At 40.3% G+C, this 12,354-nt stretch overlaps 1 protein-coding gene across 1 annotated transcript in view; it reads left to right on the top strand.

Annotated features, from left to right (window-relative positions):
• The window catches only part of TMOD2 (tropomodulin 2), a 44,732-nt gene that overhangs the window by 21,372 nt on the left and 11,006 nt on the right, over window positions 1–12,354 (top strand). The window contains exons 5-7 of the mRNA XM_087821419.1: window positions 2,008–2,094; window positions 3,640–3,770; window positions 5,338–5,445. Of these exons, the coding sequence (XP_087677545.1) occupies window positions 2,008–2,094; window positions 3,640–3,770; window positions 5,338–5,445 (326 nt within the window). The remainder of the gene's footprint in view (window positions 1–2,007; window positions 2,095–3,639; window positions 3,771–5,337; window positions 5,446–12,354) is intronic.

Here is a 12,354-nt window from a genome sequence, read left to right as displayed (position 1 = left end):
GGTTACTGTTGCCTCCTGGTCTGTGCTGGAATTGCCCAAAGGGAGAATGCAGAACTGGGCTTAAAGTCCCAGGAAATGCCTCAGAAGGAAGAAAGAGATAGACACCCATCATTTGGAAGATACTAGATCCTGATATTCATGCTGTAAAACTAGGGGGATAATACCCCCCAAAACCTGTCTTGTTTATTTTACGTAGCCTTGCTCCCTCAGCAAGTGCCCCTCGGCACTCAGGAGGAAGCCCAGTGAGGGTGGGTCGCAGCATCTTCTCTAGGGTGGCACTCTCTGGAAGATGTAGAGACCCTGGGTGAGTGGACAACCAGCCTTTGAAAGAATGTCAATGCCCTGCTCATGTTACTCCAGCAGACCGAGAGCAGAATGACAGATGGCTCATCAACGGAGCACCCCCTCAGTGGCCATATTTTGCTATGGTCACCACCCTCACCAGTCTAGTTCTCAGCTGCACTGGTCTGGAGACTTGGTCTTGTCAGTGCACATAGTAGCAGTCTGACTGGGGCCAGGGGACTGATTCACTAGCCAGGTTCACAGGAAACGGGTAACAAAAAAATTAACACTTGCCAATGGGAGCCAAATTATAATTTGAAGTTACTGGTGAGTATGGGCCCGAAGCAAGATATGTTTTTTGGATGGTCTCAGTGGCCTGTGCTTATCAAATAGGGCATCTTCCCCCCTAGACAGTGCCAGGAACACAGTGACAAATTCTTAATAACAAGAATTTGTAAAGCACTTAGGACAGTGCCTGACGCATAGGAAGTCATTTCATCTCTCTTTTTTTTAAATCCTCATCTGAGGAGTAAGGATATTTTTTCCATTGACTTTTAGAGAGGGGGGAGGGTGAAGGAGAGAGAGAGAAATATAGATGTGAGAGAGACACATGGATTGGTTGCCTCCCACACATGCCTTGACTAGGGTGAGAATGAAACCTGTGACCCTCTGGTGCTCAGGCTGACACTCTAACCATTGAACACGCCAGCCAGGGCAGTCATTTCATCTTTGTAGTAAGTTAAGTATAATTACCCCTCTTTTACAGGTGAGGAAACTGAGGCTCAGAGGTGTTTAGTGACTTCTCAAGTCACACAGGTAGTGCATGACAGGATTCAGATTGGCTGACTGCTGCTGGGTGCCCCCCTTAACCCCTAGACTTGCTGGCTCTAGACGTTTGCTCTTTCTGGTGGTGTGCCGGCCGCCTCCCTCCTTCTAATGTGCAGATTACAGTCGCAGCTGACGAGGACCTCAGAGGCGCGCCTCTGCCACCTCTTAACAGAGGATCTATGCTGGGATCCCTCACCAGGTGGCCACCCGTAATGTTATTAGCAAAGGGAACGCTGGACGCAGATGCAGCTTTAGCCTGCCCGGTGTTCACTTGCCCCAGTGCCGTTTCTAGCATACTGTGCTGCCTCCTGGTGCCAGGTCCATGTAATACTGGAGACTCAAATCTCTGCTTGCTTAGCCTTCTGTTGCTGGAGTTCCTTTTATTTTCCGCACTGGGATGCTCTGGTCTCTAAAGGGCAGCTTCTCTTGGTGAGGCTTACATTGAAAGAGACCCATGATCTTTCTGCTGTTTGTCTCTGGAAAAATACATGCCATCATCTATGTAATGTTAGATCTTAAAATATCCTTAGACTCAGTCCTACCCTCACATTTTACAGATGAGAAAGCTAGAGTTGAGTCTACTAGGAGGTCTCAGCAGATTTTCAGTAATTTGGGGCCCTAACTAGACCATTGTCCCTCAGATCCTACATGGTGTCACAGGTACAGATGTAGAAAGACCGGTGAAGGTTGCTGGTGTTCTTACAAGGAGGTTTTTTGGTTTTTTAATATATAAGCTTAACACTATACACTTACTACACATTATGCAAGGGAATGGGGGCCTGGAGACTTATCTTTATGATACAAAGAACTGTTCTTCAAGGAACAAATTAACAATGTGGATAGCCTAACATGTTTCCCCAAACTTAATGTTTATTCACTGATTTTCTTTGCTTTCAGCTGTTCTTGGAGTACACAATTTGCTCAATAATCCAAAGTTTGATGAAGAAACATCTGACACTAAAGGTGGCAAAGGGCCTGTGAGAAGTAAGTTGACGTGGAGCCTGTGGTTCTGTGAGTCTTGGGAGCCTCGTGGTGTTGCTGGGAGGAGAAAGGCCTGCCGACTGGGCCTCCTAGTGAATCCAGACTTCTGTCTTACAGGCTTTGAAGGTGGCTTTTGTCAGTTCACCAAGGATCACTGGGCTCGGGGCAATCAAACCAGAATAGAGTAGCTGATAAAGGGAGCTCTGTCTGGCAGTGTAACTAGTAACAATCAGTTGTTTTGTCCAAAATACACTCTGTTGGTAGGTCCCTTCAGTAAAAAGATAAAATTCTGATAGAAAGGTTGCGTAGTCAGAACAGAATGCAAGCAGAGTTTCAGGTTCCTAAGATTGTTTAAATCAACCTAGTACCTCAGATAAGTTCCTTTCTCTATTTGAGTGTCTTTTTGTCTCACTAATGGATGCTTATTATTAGAATTTAAATACCCACTTCCCCCAGAGAACATAAAAGATACACTGGGATGGATTTCCTGGCACAGAAAGTGCCAGACCACTCTCTTCCAGTCAACGTTTCCTGGAGAAGTGTCCGTTCATTAGACTTTCCCACTTACTCATCAGTCATCCTTCAAATACCTGCTATATGTCAGGGGTGTTCTAGGCTTAGGTACAAAGAGAAAAGATGAAAGGAAAAGAGAAAAGGAACTTATCTACCCGTAGTAGGGACAGACTAATAATCAGGTAATGTTGGTACAACGTGATCCAGCTTTACCAAAGATCACAGCTTTTCTGAGGTTAATTATACTTTATTGTCTTTGATGAAAACTTGGGAGATGTTTTCTAGTCTCAGCAGCATATTTATGAATCATCATTAATATTGGATAATTTACCCAATGAGCAATATTCCTTTTATTTTCTTTCTGGTTTCTTATGCGTACATATGAAAAATGTTCTTCGTTAATTTCAACATGAAAGGGTAACATTCTGACAGCATGTTTGCTATTAAAAGTCTGGTGCCTAAACTTCTTGGCTTTTATACATACACATACATATCATTAACTTTAAAAAACAAAATATTATTTTTTAGAGCAGTTTTAGGTTCAAAACTGAGAGGAAGTCACAGAGATATTTTATATATCCCCTGCCTTCCACATGGAAATCAGAGGAGCATGGGTTATGGCCAGAAAGCCAGAGACGTATAAAGGTTGGGAAATGAGGAGACTCATTTCTTTTTTGCATCTCAGATCCTAGGATTTGGTTATTATAGTCTGAAAGAGGTCCACTTGGAGCAGCAATAACTGCCCAGGGATTTTTTTTTGAGGTTTGAGTTTGCTGTAGAGTCTCCTGCACTTTTGGCTTCACACGGTATCAGCTACTGAGACTTCTCATTGCGGATGAGAAACATCAACCTTGGAAATTGTAACTCAGAGCCATACCTTTCCCATGCTTGCTTAGTTGAGAATAAGCTTTCTGTCACTGATACTATAGTATTATTAGAATCAGAGCATATGAAAGAAAGGTCATTTGGAGGAAATCATCACTGATTTTGACAGGAGAGCTCTTTTTTTTTTTATTTTTTTATTAAAACCTCGAGATGTGGTCAAAGGCGAAAAGGTCAAGCCTGTATTTGAGGAACCACCCAACCCCACAAATGTGGAAGTAAGTCTGCAGCAGATGAAAGCCAACGATCCCAGCCTCCAAGAAGTCAACCTCAACAACATTAAGGTATCTCATTATGATTGTCGTAAGTCACTTGATTTATCATGAGTTTAGAAAACGTAATGGAGATAACTGATTACCTGTTTGAAATCTTTTGAGTCACTGATTTTGAGGCAACATATCCTATTCAAAAGAAGAAGTGAGTTTTAAAAAAAAGTGATTTCTAGAATTCCTTGAAAACAGTAACAGTACTTATATTAAACATAGTGTACTCGTTACCTATTGCTGATAGCAAATTACTCCAAAGCTTACAGGCTTAAGAAAAGAAGCATTTATTATCTTACACAGTTTCTGAGTATCAGCAATCAGGGAGTGACTTAGCGGGGTGGTTGTGGCTCAGTGTTCCAAATGAGGCTGTAGCGGTGCTATTAGCCAGGGCTGCAATCATCTTAAAGGCTCGGCTGGGCAGGAGGATCTACTTCCTAGATGGTGCACTCATGTGGCTGTTTATAGGAAGCCTCAGTTTCTTACCATATGGCCCTCTGCACAGGGCCGCCTGAGTGTCCTCACATCACCACAGCCGGCTTTCCCCTAAGTGAGCGATCCAAGAGAAAGAGGACAGTCAGGAAGCCACTATGCATGTTACGACTTATTCTCTGAAGTCACATGTTGTCACTTACACTTTATTCTATTTGGCAATAGGTCATGTTACTCTCAAATGGAGGAGTGTGTGTGTGTGTGTGTGTGTGTGATGTCAACAAAACATCTTTGACATCTGTTTTGTTCATTCTTTTTGGGCCAATTTCTAGCATTTAATAATAATAACTGACTTTTACTGAGTACTCATTATGTACCAGATTTTTTGCTAAATACTTGAAATTCATCTCATTTAATCCTTAGTGGGACTTAAAGAGGTAAAGTTGCTCACAGTCACAGAACTAGCCTGTAGCACATGTAGGATTCATACCAACCTCTAGCTGTGCCCCATATTGTCCCCTCCCCAGTGGTCAGTACCACGCTAAGTGCTGTAGAAGAGGGAGTAAGATTCATTTTGCCTATTCTGAAGAACCTATTATTAAGAGAAAAGCACTAAACAAATAATTCAAACATGATGTGGTAAGCCCCCAAATGTTATGGAATTGCAGGTAAGAAAAACTTTGATCCTGCCTATAAGAGCCAGTAAACAAAGGAGATGATATTTTAGCTGGGTCTTAAAGTGTAGGAACTAATCAGAGAAAGGACAAAGGAATTTCCAGGCAAAGGAAAAAGCATATCTAAAGGTATGGAGAAGGGAAAGACCATGGTATATTAAAAGAATAGCAAGTAGGTCAGTCTGGTTAGAATACAGAGAATGAAAGAGAAGAGGGGAATATGGTTTGTGCATAATTTCTTGGTTAGTAACAAAAAGGTAATGTTGGAATGTCACGTGTTAAGTTTCCTTGTTTGACACTAAGTGTTGCTATTGGTTAGGGATGGCTTGGTTGCAGGAAGATGAGTGATAAATGTCCTTTAGAGGGGTTATCATGCAATTAGTCATCTAAATATATAAAGTACTTAAAAGCTATGGGTCCTTAGCTTTGGAGAAAGGTGCTGCAACTGGGTTTATCAACTATATGTACTGTCCTCATTTTAGAACATTCCAATTCCAACCCTGAAGGAATTTGCCAAGGCTCTGGAGACCAACACTCATGTAAAGAAGTTCAGCCTGGCTGCAACCCGCAGTAATGACCCTGTGGCAATTGTGAGTAAAATTCTTAAAAATATAACATGAAAAGATGAAATTTATTATAAACTCTTTAATTTGTCTTATGAACAATTTTTAGATCTGGTAAATTTATTTTCTACACAGTTAATAAACAAAATAAGTTATAATGAGACAATAAAACAGAATCCAGTTGTCAAGCACTTTGAATTAAGTGGAACTTTGTTAGCAGTACACTTTTAGGAGAAAGAAACAGGATTAGATTAGGCATTTAGCTAAACAAATATTTGGATTTTGTTCTGGGCTTAGTACAAATTTTCTGAAACTTTTATATCTACAGTAATATCCTGTCACAATTAATGGATGTTATAAGTCCCCAAATCCTACAGGAACTTGGCACTATTATATAAAAAATATTAAAGTATGTTTCATTGTAATCTTCAAAATGGATTAATATGTTTCAAAAATATTTTAACAACCAAATCTTGAAACGTTTTTTGTTTGACATTGTTAACCAGAGTATGAAAATAAAACAACCAAAGCCCTGTTCCTTCTATACACTTTAGGTAATTCAGCTAAGTAAGGAAGCCCCTTGACCCAATTAAATACTACTACCCTCCATCATCAGTATTATTCCTCCTATTAATAGCTAACATTTCGTGAGCGATTAGTAAATTCCAGCACTGATCTCTATGCTTTACACATGTCATCTCACCTAATCCCCACTATATTACTATGAGGTATGTACTATTATTAGTTCCCACGTTAACATATGAGCAGTCTGAGGCTCAGAGAGGTTAATCCACTTTTCCAAGGTGAGACAGCCAGTAGGCAGTAGAGTCAGGATTCACCATCAGGTCTTTTTGGTTCCACAACCACGATGCTTCACCATCAAGCTGTGCTGTACTTATTTACATGCAGTGCCTCTCTGTCAGACATTTGCTAAAATATGTCAGTTATCAGGAGCCTAAGTATCACCCTGTGGGTCTACAGCATCTAATGCTCAGCTAGAAAAACAGAAGTTTTCTTCACTTGATGGTATGATTTAAAGTAACATGTCTTGGGTCGGCTTTAGCTCAAGCGGTTACTTTGTCAATAAAGTAACATGTCTTGCCCTGGCTGGTGTGGTTCAGTGGTTAGAGCTTCGGCCCATGCACCAAAGGGTCTTGGGTTGATTCCCAGTCTAGGGCAGGTACCTGGGTTGCAGATTCTATCCCTGCCCAGTCGGGGTGTATGCAGGAGACAACCAGTAGGTGTGTGTCTCTTCCATCAATGTCTCTCTCTCCCTCTCTCCCTTTCTCTCTCCCTTCCTCTCTCTAAAAGTCAATGGAAAAGATATCCTCAGGTGAGGATTGAAAGAAATAATAAAAAATAAAGTAGCATGTCTTTTTGGAAGATCTAAAATACCATTAACAGGGACAATATGAAAGTTTTGGTGCTGGCACAGGGTTGATGTTTGAAAAACACTTGTTGAATAAATGAGTGTGCCCTCCAACCTCTCAGCAATAGAGAGTATTTCCATGATTACATAAACACGCATGTAAAAGAGGGACTAAGCTACAAAACTGATGTTTTCACCAGCAGTTATTACATATCTAAATTTGTAAGTTGCAAGCAGTTTTGAATTTGAAACCTATCATTAAATTAGAAAAAAAGCACAACCAGATCATTGGTAAGGTGAAATTAACAATTTAATGATTCTTATTTGTATATGATTGTATGTAATCTCTGCTTTTTAGATTTGTTTTCAATAAAGCAAAAATATTCACAGTGCATTTTGGATGTAAGCGACTAAAGAGATGAATAAAAAAATGATTTGTCACTCCTATTTAATATATTATTTAGAGTAAAGTGGCAGGGATGGAAATAGTTTATAATCTATTGTCAACACTACTAGTAAGTAATCTAACCTACTCTAGGTCAGATAGGTAACTTTCTAAGTGAACTTAGTAAATTCCAAATAATCTCTTTGATACTGTTTTTAATGCAACAACTATGTGTTGAATGTAGACAGTGCAGCAAGCGTACCATACAGTTGTGAGGAAGAATTGCTGTCCTTCAGGGTGTGAAGAGAAAAGCCTGTTTTGGCTTTATGCCAAGATGGCCCAGCTCTCACCTGCATGCCCCCAGATGATTCCTCTTTCAGCTGTGCTGTCATCAGGAAAGACATTACCCCACAGGCAACAGAGATCTTTAGACTGTGTTTATGACTGAACACCTCACTGTTGCGAAGTAAAAGTCAGCATTAAAGCAAAGAACTTCAAGACACCTTTTTATGTAAGCTTCAAAAACTGATTCAATGAGGCACTTGTGGATCACTGGGCATATAGACAAACTATGTGTATGTGAGATTGCATTATCCCCATTTTACAGATGAGGCAACTGAGGCTCAGAGAGGTTGAGTAAATTAACTAAGATTATACAGCCTGTGGTCAAGCCAGGAAGTGAATTTAAGTGATCTATAATCAAGTTTAGTTTAGTACCTGTGCCAAGTACTTCCATATAACCACAACTATAGAAGTGAGTATTAACAGAACTTGCCCTCACTGAATACCAATGTAGAGAAAAGGCCCTAATATGTAAAAAATGCTATTACTATTAACAATGGTGCCCTAGAAAAATCAAGAATTTAGTTTAGCACTGTCCAATAGAAATAAAATGACATGCCTGGCCGGCATGGCTCAATGATTGAGCATCGACCTATGAACCAGGCGGTCACAGTTCAATTCCCAGTCAGGGCACATGCCCGGGTTTCAGGCTTGATCCCCAGTTGGGGGTGTGGCAGGAGGCCACCGATCAATGATTCTCTCTCATCATTGCTGTTTCAGTCTCTCTCTCCCCCTCTCCCTTCTTCTCTCTGACATCAATAAAGACATATTTTTTAAAAATAAGGAAATAAATAAAATGACAGCCACAAACATAAACCACATGTATAATTTTCAGTTTTCTAGTAGCCACATTAAAAAACAAAAAGAGCCCTAGCCAGTGTTGCTCAGTGGTTGGCACATCGGCCCCTCAGACTGAAGGGTCTCAGGTTCAGTTCCAGTCAAGGGCATGTACCTTGGTTGCAGGTTTCATCCCTAGCCAGAGGCAACCTGTCTGTTTCTATCTCCCCCTTTTACTCTCTCTGAAAAGCAATGAAAAAAACATCCTGGGTTGAAGATTAAGAAAAAAGAAAGAAATAGATGACATTAATTTTAATAATATATTTTATTTAAACCAATATAGTCAAAATATTATTTCAAAATGTAAGTTGAAAGTATAATGAGGTATTTTACCCTATTGTTTTCATATACTCTTTTGAAATCCAGTGTGTGTTTTACATTTATAGCACGTCTCAATTCAAACAGCCAGTTTTCGTGTCTACTATCTGGATGACACAGGTTTAGGGACTGCAGAAAACTACATTTTCATACAGCACTATAAAGTACAGAAAGCAAAGCCTTCTCTTTAAAAATGTATTTTTACTCTAATTATTTCTATAGCATTTAAGAAACCTAGTCTTTGTTTTGCTAATGTTATCATCCCCAGCACATGTAATAGATGCTCAAATATTTGCTGAACTAAAATGAACTTGGGCCTACAGCCCAGGGTTATGTTTGGCTGGGTCTCCCCTCTTTTGTTCAGTCTGAGAAAAGTGTTTTCTCAAGTTTAAAAGAAATTGGCAAGATCTGGCTGCTTGCCAGGAGGTCCTGCAGCTTTTTTGTAAAGGCAGAATTATTGCTCTGACATTTTGTTATTCTAATAACAAAAATAAATACCAAAGCTTGAAGTGTCCATAAGGAAAGGCCTGATGCATTCCCTCTGGTGCTCTAATTAAAGTGTGTACATTTAATTCTAATTAAAGACCCAGCGCTGAATAAATGCACTTTGATTTACATGTTCTACAATAATGTCAGTCCAAATCTTTGAACTTCCTTTGTAGTTCAAGCAACTGCCTAATACACAGGATTATTCTTCTAGTCCAGTGGTTCTCAGCTCAGTGCAGTTCTGCCCTCCAGGGGACATTTGGCAATGTCTGGAGATAATTTTGGTTGTCATTACTGGGAGGGGTACAGTTGGCATTTAGTGGGTCTCAGAGATTGCTAAACCTTCTACAGTACAAAGACAACCCCCCACAACAAAGAATTCTTTGCCTTAAATGTCAACAGTGCAGAGCCTGAGAAACCCAAGTTAGATTCCTTTTCTTTTCTTCTTCCTGTTTTTTACTCCATAAAAACAATTTAAATAGTTTAGACGTTCCTTGTCCTATTCCCCAGAGCAATCACTATTAGTTTGTTTTTCATTCTTCTAGTTGTTGTCTTTATGACTTTAATTAAAGTGCCTGTCAATCCTGGCTGAATATTAGTCACCTGGAGAGCTTTTCAAAAATGCAGCTCTCCGCCCTTGGGCACAGACAATAGTGTGGTAAAGGGGTGGGGTGGGGTGGGGGTTGTGTGGAGGGGGGATTGTGGGAGGGGGGATTGGGGACATCTGCAATACTATCAAAATTTCTTTTAAAAATGTAGCTATCCAGCCTTAGCTGGTTTTGCTCAGTGGTTAGAGCATCGGCCTGCAGACTCAAGGGTCCTGGGTTCAGTTCCAGCCAAGGGCACATACCTCTGTTGCAGGCCCAATCTCCAGCCCTGGTCAGGGTGTGTGCAGAAGGCAACCAATTGATGTGTCTCTCTCACATTGATGTTTCTCTCTCTCTCTGTCTCTTCCTTCCACTCTCTCTGAAAAGCAATGGAAAAAGTTTCCTTGGGTGAGGATTTAAAAAAATAAAATAAAAATGTAGCTATGCAGGCCACCACATTTTGACTTAATTACTCTGGGGTTGGGCCTAAGCACTGGTATATTTTTTAAGGTTTCCAGATCATTCTCATATGCAACCAAGGTAGAAAAACACTAACATCATACATTTTCATTTTTAATTTATCATAGATAATTTTTGATCCCCCATTAGAAAAGATGAGGGCGTTTCTAAGCTCACTCTACCTTCCATCCCTCCTTCCTCTTCTAGCACCAAATTGTAGTTATTCTATTATTTTCACACATTTGAGCTTTGACACTTTATGTCATTATATTTTATGTTATGTATATAGATTGGCTCCAAAATTTAAAACTTATCCCTAGCATTTACAATTATCGGGATATAAATTATTGGGAGATATATATACATATATATATAAAAATCTCCCCTGTCCTCAAGGGCCTTGAAATTGAGTGACTAATGTTTATCTGACTAATGTTTCCTTGCTAGAAATTTTTAGGACTCTCTTTCCTTGGAGTTCTAAAATTTCACTTGTATGTGCCGGCTTATGAGTCTCTTTTATTCATTCCTCTGAGCCTCAGTGAGTACTCTCAGATAAAAACTTGTAGCTTTCTTCAACTCTGGGGGATTTTTTCTTATTTTATAGTTTTTTGCTTTTTCTTGTCTTCTTTGTTGTTGTCCTTCTGAAGCTCCTATTGGATGAGTGCTGACCTCTTAACATTTCTTAGCATCAGTATCTCCTAACACTTCTCTGTTTTGTGGTGTTGGCCTTTCTAACACGTCTGGCAATCACTGATGGCCCATTCAGATTTCTGATTGGAGGACAAGTTTGATTTGTGTAAACCAGGATCATTTCCTCAGAAGTTGTATAGATCTGATTCACCACATGACAGGCTATCTATTTTATAAATTAATTATTGACTCTGCCCTACTGCTCAAATATAAGCTCCCCAGGAAAGGAACTTTTGTTTCCTCTACTGCTGGAAAATAGTAGAAGACCAATAGCCTTTTTTAAATGAATGAATGAATGAATGAACACTTTTGTAAGCAGGCAGGTGAATTGACTGGTAACCTTCTCTGTAGTGAGTATATGAGGAACTGGCAGGCAGCGGGGGGTCCCCCACAACTGCTGCAGTTAGGAGGGCTTCATCTGTGAGTGTAGATTTCAGTATGTTTCATTCCTGGGCAATAGCTGCCTCTGTCTCTCCCCTCCTTTCATCCACAGTGTATCTGGAGATGGTCTGGAGGTGCCTCAGTTTCTGTACTGCTTCTCTCTCAGGTCCTAGCACCCTCTCTAGAGGCTCCTCCTGGGAGATTTTTCACTGAGAGTTGTGTGGGCAGGTGCTCTTTTTGGGGGAAGCCACAGGGAGGGGTGGAGTGCTCTCCATCTGCTCTAGTTGTCCCATCTGTTCCTAAGTCAGTTCTTTTTGTCTTGTTTTTCTTAGAGAGAGAGGAAGGGGGGAGGGAGAGAGGATGAAAGAGAGGGAGAGGGAGAGGGAGGGAGAGAGAGAAACATTGATTGGATGCCTCGTACACTGCCAACTGGGCACTGAACCCGCAACCTAGGTATGTGCCCTGACTGGGAATCGAACCCTCAACCCTTCAGTGTACAGGATGATGCTCCAACCAATTGAACCACACTGGCTAGGGCCTAAGGCAGTTCCTTAATGAAATGCCCTAGTTGGGACTTACCTCTGGCATCTTAACCAGCTTTGTGCTGATTTCTCCACCAGCCTTTCTATTTTCTATGTTTTAGCAATCCTTCGAGATAATGGCCATCTTTTTTTGTTTTCTTGCAGTTCTAGTCACTTAAAAACTATATGTTTTCCTCATGAAGTGGAAAACTTTGTGAGCAAGGGGAGTAAGCAGATGCACGGGTGCCATCTGTGGGCTCGAACTGGGATTCTCCAGTGGCTTTGTCGCTCTGAGTGATGACTTTGTTCCAAGAGTTATCTTTGAGGAATTCTGATTTCTGGATGACCTGAAATAACATGACTAAATCAGTAGCACCTAAATGCTAGCCAGTGGCAAAGTTGTTTTTAATCCGTTCATACTAGAAGGGACAAAATAAAAAATTCTGAAATTATGTTCTTTGTACATATTTCCTAATGTTAAAATGTCTTTTCTTAAAAAAAAAAATAAAATAAAATAATGATAATGATAACAGATGGCAGTGGGTTTGGGTTTTTTTTTTA

The sequence above is a fragment of the Miniopterus natalensis genome, chromosome 1 (assembly GCF_054644295.1).
Source record: "Miniopterus natalensis isolate mMinNat1 chromosome 1, mMinNat1.hap1, whole genome shotgun sequence".
NCBI lineage: Eukaryota > Metazoa > Chordata > Mammalia > Chiroptera > Miniopteridae > Miniopterus > Miniopterus natalensis.
The sequence above is the reverse complement of the archived record's forward strand: the minus strand, read 5'-3'. Positions and strand labels throughout refer to the sequence as shown.